The 16,435-nt window shown below is 67.9% G+C and overlaps 1 protein-coding gene across 3 annotated transcripts in view; it reads left to right on the top strand.

The window, feature by feature from the left end:
* The first annotated feature begins 755 nt into the window (after positions 1 to 755).
* Positions 756 to 16,435, top strand: part of SH3BP2 (SH3 domain binding protein 2) — a 31,238-nt gene continuing 15,558 nt past the window's right edge. The window contains exons 1-2 of one of the 3 annotated variants that reach the window (XM_059676989.1): positions 767 to 862; positions 12,243 to 12,289. Coding sequence is in view for 1 of the 3 variants with exons in the window: in XM_059676970.1 (XP_059532953.1) it covers positions 13,314 to 13,393 (80 nt within the window). In the remaining 2 variants the exon portion in view is untranslated. Of the gene's footprint in view, positions 863 to 12,242; positions 12,290 to 12,995; positions 13,394 to 16,435 lie in introns of those variants that run through there. The other 2 variants (XM_059676979.1, XM_059676970.1) reach the window with 2 other exon arrangements.

The following is a 16,435-nucleotide window of genomic DNA, read 5'->3' as shown; positions in this document are numbered from 1 at the left end:
CGCAGGAAGCCCCTTCCCTAGGCCCCGCCCCGTAAGCACGGTTGTCTAAGTCTAAGGGGGCCTGGAATCGCCCCCCCCCCCCGTTTCCGCAGGCGGTGGGGCGCGGCCTTGTTGGCTGAGAGCCTCCCAGAGGCAAAGGGAGAGGTGTCCTGTTTGCTGGGACTCCGTGTCGGAGCCAGATCCCGGGCCGTGGGCGTCCAGGCTGGCCCCAGACCCAGGGCTGAGTCCCCGTTTGGAAGTGGCTGAGGTGCCGGCGCGCGTTCCACTGGGTCCCAGCAAGTCCTCGGTCAGAGGGGTTCACCGGGCCCTGCCCCAGCTGCCGAGGCCACCAGGAGGCCCCGGCGACGCAGGCCGGACACGCCAAGGACAGATAAGCTTCGTGTGTTCTCTCATCTGCATTCACTGAGCATCTACTGTGTGCTGTGCATGGCTGTCCCTGGGAGCGGGGTGGGGAAAGCTGGGGGTCCCTGCACCCTGAGGCCCCGGCACCCAACCTCGGGCCTCCACGACGGCGAGCTGAGCCTGGGGGACCAATGCGCGGGTGAGGAGTCCTCGAGGAGTCTGGGGAGGGGCGGGGCCAGGCAGGAGGGGCGGGGCCTGACAGAAGGGGCGTGTCCGGGCACAGCCGGGGCTCCAGGAGGATGGAGCTCCAGGAGGCAGGCAGGGCCCGGAGTGGGGGCGGGGCCTGGCCGGAGGGGCGGGGCCCGGAGTGGGGGCGGGGCCTGGACGGAGGGGCGGGGCCTGGCGGGGGCGTGGGCTGGAGCTCCAGGAGGCAGGCGGGGCGGGCCGGGGCGCCGGGAGGCCGAGCCGGGATCTGCCGCCGGGAAGCTGAGCCCGCGGGCCGGGAGCGGAGCCTCGGCGGGTAAGGGGCGGCGGCGGGATGCGGGTGGGCGGGCGCGATCGTGGCCCCCGGGCTCGCCAGGGTCGTCAAGGCTGCCGTCCTTGCCGTAGGGCGCCGGGGGCGAGGGGGCGGGCAGCGCGGGGCCCGGTGCCACCACTGTCTCCCCGCGGGAAGCGCGCGTTCGGGGTTGTCAGGGAGCGCCCCGGAGACCTAGGCGTGGCGGGCGGTGGTGTCGCGTCGGTCCCGTGTCCCTGTCGTCCTGACTCCGCGACCCCAGCCCCTGGGGCAGGAAGGCCTCCGCCGGGCCCCTCACACCACCCACCGGTCGCGGCCTCGGGGACTCGGGAGGGAATCTGTTCCCACCTCCTCCCGGCAGCCCGGACCTTCCTGCCCTGGCCGCTCCGCCAACGGAGAAAAGCCACCCGTCTGTCTGCGCTGATTCACACTGAAGTGTGAGTGACTGGCAGCCGTGGCTGGGAGGCCTGCCACTCCTGTTCTGGGGAACAGCGAGGTGTCGGAGAGGGTGGCGGAGTGGATGGGAGAGTTGGGGGTTGGGAACAGCGTTGCACATGTGGGTTCGGCCCCTCCCCGCGCCCCACTCTTTCCTGCTGCTCTGGGCCTTGGCTTCCTTCCCCTGGAGGAGGGGTGCTGGCAGCGGCTCCCTCTGGGTGTCCAGGGGGCCGGGCGCTGCTGGGGGAGCTGCTGCCCAAGGGCCTCGCCCTCTCTCAGTGCGGGGGGGGGGGGGGGGCTTGCTCCTCCGCGCTGGCGATGTCTGTGCCCGCGGCGGGTTGGCCATGCTGAGTGGCCCTGACCACTGGGTGCCAGGCGCAGGGCTGCCCTGTGGTCTTGCTCATGAGGTGTGTCACCTGGCCAGCACAAAGGGGCTCCAGAAAGGTTACCCGCCGGTGGGTGAGGATGTTCTGTGGGCTGAGGGGTGGCAAGCCCTGCAGTGGGACCAGGGTTCCAGGTTCAAGTCCAGCCTGGCACTGCCCCTGCCCCTGGTCGGCCCTGCTTTCTCTGGCCTGGACTCTGCAGGACCAGAGGAGGGGGCTGGGCTCCCCCTCCTGTATCTCGCCCACTGTGCCCATTACCAGGACATCCCCTGGGAGCCCCCTGGGAGCCAAGGCTTCCCTCCTGGGGGGCCAGGGGGCCAGGGGGTCCTCGGAGGAATGAGGACTCTGTAAATCCCCCTCCCCCATTGCTTTTCTCTGGGTTGGGGCACACCCTGGACAGAGGGGCAGGCCAGTCCTGTCAGCCGTTGGAAAAAGGGGTGCTGACAGAGGGCCTGGCCTTTTGGGAGAACCCCTCGGGCCTAGGAGTCAGGGAGGAGCCCGGAGGCTGGTCTGGGGGAGAGGAGGGTGGACGGCCCCCGATATGCCTTGGCCCTTCCTGTTCATAGGAATAGAGGAAAGTGGGTGCTGAGTCAGCCGCCACCCCTCCCCGCGCACAAGCCCACAGATGGGAAGCCTGAGGGGCAGGGAGACAGAGGGGCCCGGCCGTGGCCACAGAGGCCCTGGGTTTCAGTCCGCCTGCCGCCATTTACCAGCCCGGGGACTTGCTGTCCTCCTCTGTGCAATGGGCAGTGAGCTACCTTCTACCTCAGGGGTGGTTGTGGCTGCCCAAGGGCCTGGGGTGGCCGGTCAGTGCCTGAGTCACTGGGCTGGACAGCAGGGACAGCGGGGCCACCTCTGCTGGGGGGTGGGGTGGGGGCGGGGCCGGACTGGAGAAGCCTGGACAAAGGGCAGGCTCCCAGGTCCCCTCCCACTGGCCCTCTGGACAGAGGCCTGAGTCCACCAGGAGCAGCAGATTTGGGGAGCCACCCGGTCTCCTGGCTGCTGTCCTTGGAGCTGCAGGGGGACACTGAGGCCAGCGCCTGCTCCTCCCATACCTCTGGACGCCCTGGTGCCAGGACCCAGGCCAGGCACGGACCCTGGAGTGGACAGGCCCACAGGGCAGAGGGCAAGGCCTGCTGGCGGTGCCCACAGGGAGCAGCTCAGCCTGTCTGGCCGCCCTGCCACTGTCTCCCTCCGAAGCACTTGAAAAAAAGGCTAAGTGTCTGTGCTCAGGGCACCCTCCCTACCCCCCCCCGCGGGCTGTGTCTCCTGAGTCTTTCCTGGTCGCTGTGTTTACCTGTCTGGCTCCCCTGCCCGACTGGGAGCTCAGTGCTCCGAGTGCCTATGTAGCCTGTGCCAGGGGAGGCGGGCGGTGGGGCTCTCCCAGGGAAATCTTACTGGAGCACCCAGAAGCTTCTGCAGACCTGAAGCGCCGGCAGGCAGGCTCACAGGGAAGGCAGGCTCACAGGGCAGGCAGGCTCACAGGGCGGGCAGGCTCACGGGCCGCGGGCTCACAGGCTGGGGCAGGGCCGGGCTGGCAGGGTGCCCTTTGAAGGTGGCCTCGCCTGTATCTAACTCTCACTTTTAGCTTCGAGACAAGCACACTCTTCGCCCTGGAAGGCCTGCGGGGTTGGCAGGGCTTCCGTCAGATAATAATGGGTCGTTGTGCTGTGGCCGCTCTGGAAACTTTCCGGGTTCCATCACAGGCCCTCCTCGCCCCCTCTCCGCCCCGCCCACCACCAGCCCCTACCCCGGGCTCCAGCTGCCTTGGTGGCCCCAGAAGCTGCACAGATGGGGAGACTGAGGCCCTGCAGGCATCCTCGAGGCCCCGTCCTAAATGAGGGCAGGGCCTTTCTCTGTTCATTTCTGGAGACGGGTTGGAGCTGAGGATGAGGTCAGCCTGTGCGCCCCCAAGCCTCCTGCCACAGCGTGGATCTGGGATTGGGGTCCCAGGGAACTAGGCCCTAAGATGGGGCGGCCAGATCAGATCTGCACCCCTTAGGAGAGCGGTGGGCAAGGATCCAGAAAAGCAGGCCTGGGAGCCCTAGGCCCAGTGAGAGCATGGCCTGTGGGACCCCAGGGAGCCCCACCAGGACACCAGCGCTCACCTCGCCTCTGAAGGTGCCTTTCCAACCCCCTCCTATTTGAGGCCAGAAGGGCCAGGCCTGCCCCCCATGGCCGGGCAGACCGTGCTGGGCCTGGCGGGGCAGGAGGCCCGGGTGGGTGGGCTTACCGTGGTGGGCAGAGGACGGACTGGCTGTGTCTCCCGCCTCAGCATGGAGGTGCTGCGCCGTCTGGACGGAACCTCCGGGAACGCATGGCCGCTGCCCGCGCTGGGTGGGCTGCACGGGAGTGACAGCCACCTGGCCTCCCTGCTGGCCCCCGGCTCCCGTCGCAGCCCGTGGTGCTGGGAGTGGACCGAGCCTGCCGCCACCCTGTGCACCACCCTGTCTGAGGACCGGCTCTGTGCTGAACCCCCACAGTCCTCCTCTCGACCTCCTGTCTCCTCTCAAACCCCATCCTGGGGGAGGCAGAGGCTGCTCTGGGACCTCGCCCCAACACTTCGCCGCCTGGGACCTAGTGCTGGCTCCTTGTCACATCAGGGAGGGGCTGGGGGTGGCGAGAGCCAGAGAGTCTGGCCGTGGCTTCAGACCCTGCTCCTTCTGCCTCTGAGTCCCTAGCCCATCCTGGGGTCCGGGGCCCTGGGGCAGGGGCTCCCGGAAACCGGTCTCCCCATTTCTGGAGAGTGTGACCAGGAGGGTGAGGTGCTGTGGCTGGTGGCGCTGTGCCCTTTCTGGGGCAGGAAGTCGCTGGGGAAGGAAGAGGATTGAGAAAGAGGACCCCGTGCTCTGGGGAGGATCGGGGAGGGCCTGCCCAGCCAGGGTTCCTGCCAGCCGGGCACTGAGGGCAGCGGGGCCGGGGCTATGGGCCCCACTCCGGGCCTCCACGTAGGTGCACCCACGCCTCATAGACGTACACCCCTCCCAGTGGGCAGTGCCCAAGGATGGTGCAGGAGGTGCCATGTGGGACCCCAGGAGGGCCTTCTGGGGGGAGGCAGTGGGCAGCAGGCGGGCGCAGGCCTGCCAGTGCACCGGCCGGGCTCTGAAGGGCCAGGAGCAGCCAGAGAGGCTGGAGGTGGGTCCGGAGCACAGTGGCTGGAGGATGTGCTCCAAGCGCCGTCTGGGTCTGGAGACCCACCCCCTGCAGCCAGCTGTGGCCCAGGAGGCTGGGCAGGGCCTGAAAGAGGGCTGTGTGTTTGGGGGGGGGGGGGGTCAGCCGGCCAGGGCAGTCAGTGACCCCCACCGAGGGCCTCTGGGCCCAGGGGTGGGAGCTGCTGAGACGGGAACCCGCCTGGCAGTGCCCACCCTGCCCCCACCCCACCCACCACCAGGCTTCTTTGCTGGCTTCTCTGGCCGGCAGAGCTGTGACCCAGGGTCTCTTCCTGGGGAAGGGGTGTTCCTGCAGCACCCACTGAGCCGCACTTCCTCCCCCCACAGTGCAGGCTGCCCCGCCCGTGGCAGGTCCCTGGCCCCGGGAGCCTGCGAGGCCACCGGCTGGAGGAGAGCGTTTGCCCGTCCATGGTGGCCCCGCGATGGCCCCTGGCTGAGGGCAGGGCCAGGCGGGCGCCGGGCCTGGGGATCCAGTGATCTAAGACCACTGTGTCGGGGGTCGGGAGCGGGGTTGCTGGGTGCACGGGAGAGCCTGGGCCTGGGGCTCACACGGGCCTGGCTGTGGAGGCCAGGGCTCTGGCTGGAGCCGGCACCCTTTGAGGAAGGGCCCAGCTGGAGTCCCGGGGGCAGGGGGATTGCGCTCCGCCCGAGGCCCTCCTCTCCAGCCCAAACTGGGCTCTGCGATCCCCCAAACCGCCTGGGACCCCGAGGGCCACCGCCTGCCCTCACTAGGGCATCAGCGGGTGTCTCGGGGTGACCTGAGCTGGGCCCAAGGCAGGCAGGAGTCTGTCAGGTGGGACAGCGTGAGGTCAGGGAAGGGCACCAGCCGGGAGGGGCCTGGGCTGAGGCTGAGCAGGTGCCTTTGTGCTGCGGCTGGGCCGGCATCTCCGAGCAAGGAGGGAGGGTAGGGCTGTGGGGTGCAGGAGCCCCTGGACCACTGGCCTTGGAAAGGGGACAGTGTGCTGGGCAGATGGGGCGCCCCTCTCCCATCTGTCAAGTGCTGGGCACAGATGCACTGGGAGGGGCAGGGGAGGCTGGGGCCTGGGGGCTGGGGCCCTTCCCACCAACCCGGGCCCAGGGCCAACCCTTCTCCTCACAGGGCGGGCGAACAATGGGGCAATGTGAGGGCGCCTGGGACCGGGAGGTCAGCCAGGCCCACAGGGCATGCACAGGGGGGACGTGCACAGGGAGGTTTACAAGGGGGGTGCGCACGGGGGTGGGGCACGCACAGGGGACTGTGCACGGGGGGTCCTCAGAGGGGGACACGCACAGGGGGGCACACACAGGGGACTGCGCACAGGGGGGTCCTCAGAGGGGGACACGCACAGGGGGGCACACACAGGGGACTGCGCACAGGGGGGTCCTCAGAGGGGGACACGCACAGGGGGCACACACAGGGGACTGTGCACGGGGGGTCCTCAGAGGGGGACACGCACAGGGGGGCACACACAGGGGACTGCGCACAGGGGGGTCCTCAGAGGGGGACACGCACAGGGGGCACACACAGGGGACTGCGCACAGGGGGGTCCTCAGAGGGGGACACGCACAGGGGGGCACACACAGGGGACTGCGCACAGGGGGGTCCTCAGAGGGGGACACGCACAGGGGGCACACACAGGGGACTGCGCACAGGGGGGTCCTCAGAGGGGGACACGCACAGGGGGCACACACAGGGGACTGCGCACAGGGGGGTCCTCAGAGGGGGACACGCACAGTGGGAGCACGCACAGGAGCCAGTGGCCATGAGTCATCCCGTCCAGCGGCCAAGCCCAGGGTTCCCAGGCCGGGGAGGAACACGCTGCTCTCGGTTCCCCAGCTTCATGCTGGCTCAGCTGGCTCCTCCTTCCCCCTTCGGCCCTCTCTGCCTCTTCCCGGGTCCCCTCTCCGCTCCCTCCCTCCCTCTCGGCCTGTCTCTGCCCCTTGCCTCTGAGAGACAGAGACCCCGGGAGACCCATCCCCAGTGGCTGCTCCCCCAGACCCTGCCCGGCACCCGAGAGCTGCTCTCCAGGCCTGTGGGTGACCCGGGAGGTCGCGGGGGAGAAGACAAGGCCAGCCCCTCCGTGGGACCGCCGAAGGCCCCTGAAAGGGACTGAGGCATGAGAAGCAGCCCGAAGCAAGACCGTAAAACACAGGGCCAGCCAGTGCAACGCCCGGAGGCGAGCATCGATCGACAGTGTCGAAGGAAATGATGTTTCAAAACAGCTTAAAATTCACATTAGTGATAAAAGGGGAAAAGTGGGTTAAAACTGAAGACCGAATCCTAAGAGGCTGAAGTCAGTGGGAGGAGGAGGTGGCCCTGCATGTAGCCGACCCAGCCTGACCCTGACTGTTCCGGCCCCGGGCAGGGCGGGCATCAGCCAGGACCTCTGCCCAGACGGTGGGCTCGGTCCTGGGAGCCCCAGCAGCAGGAGCCGGGGGGGCCAGACCTCACCACACCGGTCCTGGTGCCCTGTCCTGACCCGGAGCCTGACCTGGTGGGTTAAGTGCCCAGAGCTGTACGGGCTGAGGGCGGCCGAGGTGTGGTTTGAGGGAGGCCGCCAAGGCCTGAAGGAGACGAGAGCGATGAGTCATGGAACAGATGGTGGGGCAGCCAAGGCCACTGGCCGCTACAGGGGTCAAGGCCGGTGACCCAGCTGGTCTGTCCCGGGATGGCCTGGACTGGCATCGCGGACGGCAGGTGTCCACGCAGTGTGTGGCGTGGCTGACCTTGGCCTCCGCCCTGGGCTCCTGCGAGGCGCCGTGGGGCTGGATCGCTCTGGCTGCCTCCTCTACCCACTGCCCCACCTCAGCATGAGCTGTGTTCCCTGTCACCTCCCCCGGCTGCTGGGATCTGGGCCAAGCAGGGTGCCCTTCACCCCCAGAGACCCTGGGACCCAGCACTAGGCCAAGTGCCCGTGGGGAGTGCCGGCGGGCTGCCTCCTGTCCCCAGGGTGCTGTGACCAACAAGCCTGTATGGGAGGGCGAGGAGGGGAGGCTCAGGGTGCCGTGACTTGCACCACGAATCCGTGCGAAGAGGAGAGGCCAGGACTGGAGGCCAGTCCTGAACAGTGCTCAGCCAGGGCAGGTGCGGGACCCATCCACACGCAGCGGCCTGGAACGGGCCTGCCTCTGTCCCCCGTGTCTGTAGGCCTGTGCCTCCTCTCACCCTGACCCCAGGCCCTTTGCACGAGCTGCTTCGGATCCAACGCTTTTCGTGTGCTCTTCCTGCTTGGCTACCTCCCATGGAAGAGTCCTCCCAGCACCCTGGCTGGCGTGTCACCATGTCTGGGCGGAACAGCGTCATGAGGGAGTGAGTCAGAGGTGGCTGCCTCCCCAGCCGACGGGGAGCCCGAGCTCGAGGGAGGCCGGCTGGGATCCTGAGGGTAAGGGTGTGGGCTCGCAGGCAGGAGGCAGTGCCCTGATGCCTCCCTCGGCCCCGGTACTGGGGACTCGGGGGCGGGGGGGGGCGGGGGGGGCATGCCGGGTGCAGGAGACAGGCCCCATGGCTCCAGCGCAGCCCCGCCCAGCCCAGCGGTGGGCGACAGCGTGCGTTCTCTGGCCTCGATTTCCTCAGCTGCCCAGGGGTTTGGCCACGGCCTTGTGGGAGCCCCCACGTCTGAGCGGCGTTGTTCTCCCTCGCTCTGCCCGCCAGCCCAGCGCTGTTCCCAGCCGCTCCTGCTGGGGAAACTGAGGCCTGCGCTCTGCCTCCTGCCCGAGCCGGTTCCAGGGGGAGCCCCAGAGGCCCCTGGGGGCGCGGCCGCTGTGAGCAGTGAGCAGGGCCGGGTGGGGCTTGTGCCGTGGCTGCCTCCTCTGAGATGCGGCTGAACAGGCGGCTCTGAGCCAGGAGGGCAGCCTGGCACGCAGTGTGGCTCTGCCCAGAGCCCGTGCCCTCTGGCTGCCCCCGGGCTGGTGGGTGTCCCCCAGGTGGGAGCACCTGAGAATAGGACCTGGGGCCCCGTCTGCCGCTCCTTCTGCCCCTCAGGGCCAGGCCTGGCAGGAAATGGGCGAGGTGGCCTGGGCCCTGGTCACATGGGCAGTGCGGCTGGGTGGCCGTGGCTGCAGCCGCTCAGCCTCAACTTCCTCATCAGGAGCGCAGAGTTCAGCCTTGGGGAGCGGGGACTGCGCGGGCCGGAGCTGACACGTTGGCACTGGCAGCCCTGCCCCTGCCCATCGGCCTGGCCCTCCATCTCGAGATGACTGCAGGCGGGGAAGTGCCGCCTTCACTCCCCCTGCCTTGGCCTCAACAGGTGGACACTCTGTCCCCAGGAGGGGCTGGTTGGTGGCAGCCTCTGCCCCTGAGTGGCCCATCCCAGTCCCTCTGCAGCCGGGAGGCAGGCCGGAGCCAGGGTGGGCCCGTGGGCGGCGAGTGTGCGGAGGGGCTGGCGTGGTGGGTGTGCGGGAGCCCAGCGGCCAGGAAGCGGGAGTGGGGCGGGCTGGATTCGGGGAGTCCTCTCTCCTTTGGTGCCTGGTCTGGCTCGAGGTCAGCTTCACTCGGACTTCAGAGAAGATGGTCTGTCCCTCTGGGCGTCCGACAGGTGCTTGCCAGGTTTCCGCCCTTGGCCCTTGGGGTCAGCAGCAGGGGCAGCCCCCCCGCCCGGAGTGGGGCGGGGCCCTCAGGCTCAGGGAGGGAGTGTGGTCCCGGTTCCCCACCTGCTCGCGGTCTAGGCTGCGGCCTTGCTTTGTGAGCGCGGACACTGAGGCGGGAGCCCTGGGTCTGGCTGAGGTCCATTGGGGAGCAGAGCTGGGCGCCTGTCATGCAGCCAGGGCCCCCGCTGAGATGGAGAAGTGGGGTGTTTGGGTCAGATGAATGGTTTGATTAAACAAATGAGCCTCATGAACTGGACCCCATGGAGAGTAGGGGCGTCCAGCTAGTGGGGGGCCCCATCTGTTCATGCTGCAGGGGGTGCCCAGGGCATGCTGGGTGCACTGCAGGGGGTGGACACGGGGTGGAGCTGGGGCGGGGGAGAGGCAGGTAGCCCACAGACAGACCGGACATGCTTGGGGGTCCTGAGGGGCCGCCCCTCCCAGGAGCCGGAGGGTCCTGCCCACGGGCGGCCGTGCAGGTGGCCGGCCCCAGCCCTGAGCAGCGTGGTCTGACCACGGCCATGGAAGCAGAAAGGACTGAGCGAGCCGCCGTGGCAAAGGCCTGGCCCCTCACCTCCAGGTGGCCTTCCTGACTTGGGGTAACAGCTCAGAACGGGGCCGGGTGGCCGGGAGCGCTGAGGTCCAGACGCTTGAGAGAAGGCTCTCCCTCCCCTGTGAGCCTGTGAGGCCGGCATGGCTGACAGAACCCAGCGCCAGGGGCCCCAGGGGAACCCTGCCCAACGTGGTGTTTAGGACAGCGCCACGCAGGAGCTGTCAGACGAGGACACGGAGGCTCAGGGTGGGCCACAAGGTTAGAGGAGAATGAGCCGTGCCTGTCCCCAAGGAAGTCCGTGCTCTAACCACTGCCCCATCCTGCTCACCAAGGTTCCTGTGGGTGGGGCAGACATGGACTGAGCGCCTCTCGGGGTGACACCCCGTGGCCCCTGCAGGGTCCGGGGCCTTGGGTGCTAAGCTGGCCCCGGGGTGGGGCCGGGAGCCTCTTTAGGCTGGGGCGGGGCCGGCCGGGGTGGGGGGCGCGCAGGAACTCGGGGTGGACGGGCCCACACGTCTGCCCTCGGGAGAGTTTTCTGAAGTGACTGAGAGGTGGAGACTCATCAGTGTCACGATGAACTGAACTGTGAATCCTGACCCGCCTCTGCTGCTGTGGTTTGAGGTGGGAGAGGCGCAGGAAAGCGATACCCCAACCTGCCCCCCGACATGGCCTGAGTGGCGCCGGTGCCCAGGACAGGGACCTCAGCCTGGAGGCCCTGCCCAGACGCCCCCCTCCCCCTCAGTGCTGTCCTCCTGGTGAGGCCCCAGCGCTGTCCCAAGCTCCGCCCTCGGCTCCAGGAGGAGCCGCTCAGCTTGGGAACGGTTGCCGGGGCAGAGGCAGCAGGCCTGGGAGGGGGGGGCCCGGGTGCTGTGGGGCCGGGGCCTCGGGGATGTGTGGGCGCAGAGCGTGAGCACCGGGCCCCGGAGGAGAAACCCACCCCTCCCGCAGCTCGGCCTTCGTCTTCGGAAGCCCAGCCCCTCGGCGGTGGCCCGGGGCTGCAGGAGAGGCCGGGGTGCCTGCCCCCCTCCTGGTGGCCCTGAGCGGCCCCTGGTGCCTCCTGGAGCCCGGCCACCGCTGTCCTGTGGGCACAGGGCGCTGGCAGCTCCAACGCAGCCGCCCTGGGCGCAGGTGGGCCTGGGCGCAGCCTCGCTGCCAATCAGTTCTTGCTGGGCGTCAAGTGGGCGGCCAGCCACAGTTCTTTTTTTATTTTTTATTGACTTCAGAGCGGAAGGGAGAGAGAAGCATCGCGATGAGAGAATCAGTGATCGGCTGCCTCCTGCACGCCCCCTACTGGGGACGGAGCCCGAAACCGGGGAATTGAACTGTGACCTGGTTTATAGGTCATCAACTCAACCACGGAGCCGCATGGGTTGGGCCAGCCACAGGTCCTCAGCCTGGCTCTGAGCAAGGTCCAGGCCCGGGCTGGTCATGGCCATGTCGGGGGTTTGGCCACGTGTGTGGACATGACTCTGAACCCATTGCCCACCCATTGGCCTGCCTCGGCCGTGGCGACGCTGGTGGCTGTGCCATCGACTTGGAGATTCCCGGGGGGGAGGTGAGATTCTCGGTGATGAGGGAGCGTTTGTTGGGGAGGATGAGGTTTCCAGGTGGAGACCACTGTGGTCTGCGAGACAGGGCCCAGGGTGGGGAGCAGGAGCCAGACCCCACACTCGCCTGAGCCAAGGAAGGGCTGGCCGGCCAGGGTGCGTGAGCAAGAGTGGTGGGCGCGGGCCTGCACGGCCTCGCCCGTGCCCGGAGGGTGCCGGGTGAGCCAGGCCTGGCAGAGCTGCGCACACGGGGAGGCCGGGGTGCACACCAGCTGGGACCAGACGCCCGCCGTCGTCAGGAAAAGGGTGGCGAGTCCTGGGGCCGAGTTTCCCACGGCTGCTGCCAGAAGTGCCGCAGCCAGCGGCTTGCACAACCACCCACCTCTCCTCTGTTCTGGAGGCCAGAGGCCAAAGTCAAGTGTAAGCGGGGCCACACTCGCGCCTTCGGCCTCTTCCTCCGGCCAGGCCGGCAGCCCCGCTCCCTGGGCCCGTGGCCGCATCGCTCCAGTCGCTGCCTCTGTCTTCACGTGGCGTCTCCTCCGTGTATGCTCTGCTCCCTCCAGGGATCGTGTCCTGGGCTGAGGGCCCATCTGGCTGATCCAGGACGAGGTCCTGAAGTCCATGCCACATGCAAACCCGGGCAGGTGTGGGCAGGACCAGCAGCGCCCGGCGCTCACCTGGCTCCGGAGCAGGCGGGACCCTGAGCCCGGAGTGAAGCTCCCCCCCTTTTTTCAGGCTGACCCTTGGCCCCTGCCCGGCCCTGCTGGCTCCCACCCACCCTGGTGAGTGTCCTGCGTGTGGCGTGGCAGGGCGGTCCCAGACACTTTGAGCTCCGGCCCTTGGGGTGAGGGAGGGTGGAGTGGGAGACCCCAGCGATGCTCCAGCCCCACCTGACTTCCGGCTCTGCGTCAAGGCCAGGGAGCTGCCCTCAGGCGGGCGGGTGGTGTGAATGTCCAGCGGGTGAGTGCTGCCTCGGAGCTGGGAGGGCACGTGGAGAAACAGGCCCGAGAGGAAGGGTCTGGGGGGAAAGGGCCCCCCCAAGTCTGGGCCCCTCAGGGACCCCTGTTCCTCTGCCCTGGGCCGTGGCCACTCAGTCCCAGCGTCCGAAGAGCCAGCAGCGTGGCGGCCCCTGGAGGTGTGGACTGGCTCCCACACAGGCTGCGGTGGCACGGGGAGTGGGAGCTTTGGGAGGGTGGGGCCTGGCCTGGCTGAGAACCCGTGTCTTGGTCCTTCGGTGTCAAAGGGCAGAGCGGTGACCACCCCCGTGTGGCCTCGGAGGGCAGAGCTGGGCACTGGTGCTGGGGGGGGGGGAGCATGCTGGCAGGTAGCAGCTCCCCGCGGGCGGGCGGGGGGTGAGGGTGAGCTCGGCTCCGGGCAGGGGGTTCTCGGGCCAAGGAGGCTGGCCTGGTGCCCTGGGACCCGCGGCTTCGGCGGTGCTGGGGGAAGCCACGTCGAGGGGAGGCCGGGGCCTGCGGGAGCGCCTCCCAGGGGACGCAGCTGGCCCCCCGGGGCTGGAGGGCTGCGGTCTCTGACCACAGGGGCCGGAAGCCGGGCCACTCCAGCCCCGCGGGGAGCAGCGCCCCGGCCAGCGCGGGTCTCAGGGGCCTCGGGGCTCCGCGGGCGGAAGGCAGGAAGTGCGGGCTGCGACCGGCTGCCCAGGGACCGGCAACAGGAAGTCCCGGAGGGGGAGCGGCCTGGAGGCCACAGGCCCAGAGGCAGCGGCGCTGTCAGCAGGGCCCGGGCAGCGCGGGGCAGCAGGCCTCACCGCGGGGAGATGCCGGCCCCGGCCCACGGCCCCTGAGCCCCATGGCCTCCCGGGGCCCCAGGACGCCTGCCCCCCACCCGTCGCCAGGCAGGAGAGCCATGTGCTGGGTCAGTGCCTTCAGGTCAGTGGGGGGCCTGCGACCAGGCGGCGCGGGGTGGGGGGGCCGCAGGGGGTGGTGCCGCCAGCGCCTGTGGAGCCACTTGGGGGGGCCCGAGGGGGCCTGAGGGGAGCAGGGGAGGGGGCACTGGGCCCGGCTCTGGGCACACAGCTGGCAGCCGGCAGGGAGGCCTGGCCAGAACGCCTGGGGGGCTGAGCCTGCCCACAGCACACCCTCCCGGGGGCGGCCGTGGTCTTTAGGACCTGTGTGTGCACACATTGTGTGTGAGTGTGAGAGCGTTGTGAGTGTGATGGTGTGAGTGTGTGAGTGTTGTGTGATGGTGTGTGTGAGTGTGTTATGGTGTGAGTGTGACTGTGTGAGAGCATTGTGAGTGTGATGGTGTGAGAATGTGAGTGTGAGTGTGTGAGAGCATTGTGAGTGTGATAGTGTGTGTGAGTGTGGTGTGATGGTGTGTGAGTGTGTTATGGGGTGAGTGTGAGAGTGTGAGTGTGTGAGAGCATTGTGAGTGTGATAGTGTGAGTGTGTGAGTGTGGTGTGATGGTGTGTGAGTGTGTGAGAGCATTGTGAGTTGTGCTGGTGTGGGTGTGAGTGAGTGTGTGTGAGTGTGTTATGGTGTGTGAGTGTGAGAGTGTGCATGTGTGAGAGCATGATGAGTATGGTGGGTTGAGAGAGATTGTGAGTGTGATGGGGTGTGTGTGATGGTGTGTGAGTGTGATGGTATGAGTGTGTAAGTGTGAGTGTGTGTCTGAGTGAGTGTGTGAGTGAGCCATGCGCCGAGGGTTCGGACGGGGGGTGGGGGCCCCTGGCTGCCAGCCGGGCGCTGTGCTTGGGGCCTCCAGGCGGGGGCTTTCCTTGTGGCCTGGTTGGCACCCTCCCTCTGGCGTGGCTGCTCACCTCCTCCATCGAAGATTTTTGTTTTGATTCTTTTATGGAGAAGGATTCCGGGAAGAGGAAGGGGAAGGAGAAACCGAAAGGCAAGCACAAACGAGCTGGTGTGAGGCGCCAGGTCCCCCTGCAGCTGCCAGCCCTCGGCCCCTGTGCCCTGTGCCAGGCTGGGGGAGAGGCTGCTCCAGGCGGCGTGACCGCCCCACCACTTACTGGCTGTGGGTCTTCTCTGACCCTTGGAGTCTTCATCAGTGACGTGGGGTGACGCTGGCTCATACGTCAGAGGAAGTGGGGATGGTGACATGAGGTGCCCATGGCGAGGGCCCCGTGCCCCTGGTGCGTCCCCAGCCTCTCCTGGCCCCAGTGTCCTAGTCTGTAAAGTGGGAGTAAGGCGCCCAGCCTGAGGTGTAATGAGCTGCCAGGCTGGCCTTGGCGCTGCGCGTTGCAGGGCTGGGGTGGTGGTGAGGGTTTGGCAGGGCCCACACTCCTGCCCAGGGCACAGGGCCTTGCACGGAGGCTCCTGCCAGCCCGGGCGGCTGTGGTGTAGCCGTGCGAGCCAGCGAGCCAATGGGCACGAGCAAGCGTGAGTGTGTAAGAATGCATGTGAGTGTGCATGCACGTCTGAATGAGGTGCACCTATGTATGTGTGTGTATGGACCAGTATGTGAACATGTGTGAGTGGGTGTTACGTGTGCATGTATATGCGTGAGTGTGTAAGAATGCATGTGACTGTGCATGCATGTTTGAATGAGGTGCACCTATGTATGTGTGTGTATGGACCAGCATGTGAACATGTGTGAGCGGGTGTTACGTGTGCATGTATATGTGTGAGTGGGTGTTATTGAGAATGCGTGTGCGCCCTGGTGTGAGCGTGAATGTATAAGTGCACGTGTGCGATGAGGCAGTGTGCGTGGGTATGAGTGTGTTGGGGACCTATGGCTCCCACACACTGGCCAGCCCGTCAGCACTGACAGGAACTCCCTGACACTGTGGTCACACGCGCGCCAGTCCCTCACCATGTTGGGGGCATGTCTGCCGGTCCTGCAGGAGCCCAGCCCTCCGGGGACCCCACTTCACTCTCAGGCACGGCTCACACCGTGCACACCCACGCACGCACACGCGCACACACAGGACCTCCCGTGGAGCGCACTGTCCGTGGCTCGCGGCCATGTGGACCGCAGCGCCCAGCGCCCAGCTCCCAGGCGGCCTGCGCACAGCCCCCACCAGCCTGACTTCCTGGAACTCGCTGTGGCTGTGACGGAGGGCCTCCACCGCCTGCTGTCCCCACCCCTGCACCTCGACCTCGGGTCCCCGAGACCAACCTCAGCTTTGAGGGGGGCGTGAGCCCAGGAGCAGGGTCCAAGAGTGCCCGGTGCCCAGGTGCCTCTCCCAGGGGCACACCTGCAGACGCCCAGCGGCACCACCTGGCCACCCACCCCGACCTGCGCCTCTCGGGAGCCCTGTCCAGGCGGCCGCTCGAGCTGCAGGAACACAGCGCCCTGCACCACAAGCCGGGCAGCTGCCAGCTCACGGGGTGGTCTGGGGCACCAGTGGGGTGTCTCCCCTAGAGAAGGGGACTGAGGTTTCCTATGGAGGCCCCGGGGGTGAATGGAGTTGAACTGTCAGGTCACTGGGGCTGGGGGGAGGCCACGGGCCATGAGAGAGGCAGCCCGGGGGGCAAGGCCGCCAGGACGATGGGTGACCCTGGGGCCTCCCCTCCACTTTCTCGGGCTCCAATGGGGTCTGAGCTGGGCTGGAAGTCCCCCCAAAGCTGTGTGGTCACTATGGCCACCATGGCCTGCCGTCACCCTCGCTCTCAGCCACCACTTCCCCCGTTCGCTCCAGCCTGGCCTGGCACTGGCTTTCCGGTCAGCTGCCCGCCAGCCCAGCTCACCCGCGGGTGCAGGGCAGGGCCGGTGGCGGCCAGAGGGTGTGTGGTGTCAGGATGGGCTTCCCTTGGACAGTCCGTCCTGGGAGAGGGGCTGCAGATGTTGGCATCTGTCCTGAAGCAGGGACACCCCTGGGTGTGTGTGAAGATGGACATAGCCTGACCCTGTCACGACCCACCCTGCCCACCCAAGGCCAGTCAGTGGCCACCTGGAGCCCTCAGCATGCCCAGGGAGGGACGGTGGCCAGTGAGAATGGGGTGGACACCCTCTG

This window comes from Myotis daubentonii, chromosome 1 (assembly GCF_963259705.1).
Source record: "Myotis daubentonii chromosome 1, mMyoDau2.1, whole genome shotgun sequence".
Classification (NCBI taxonomy): domain Eukaryota; kingdom Metazoa; phylum Chordata; class Mammalia; order Chiroptera; family Vespertilionidae; genus Myotis; species Myotis daubentonii.
This window is presented reverse-complemented; position numbering and strand designations above follow the sequence as displayed.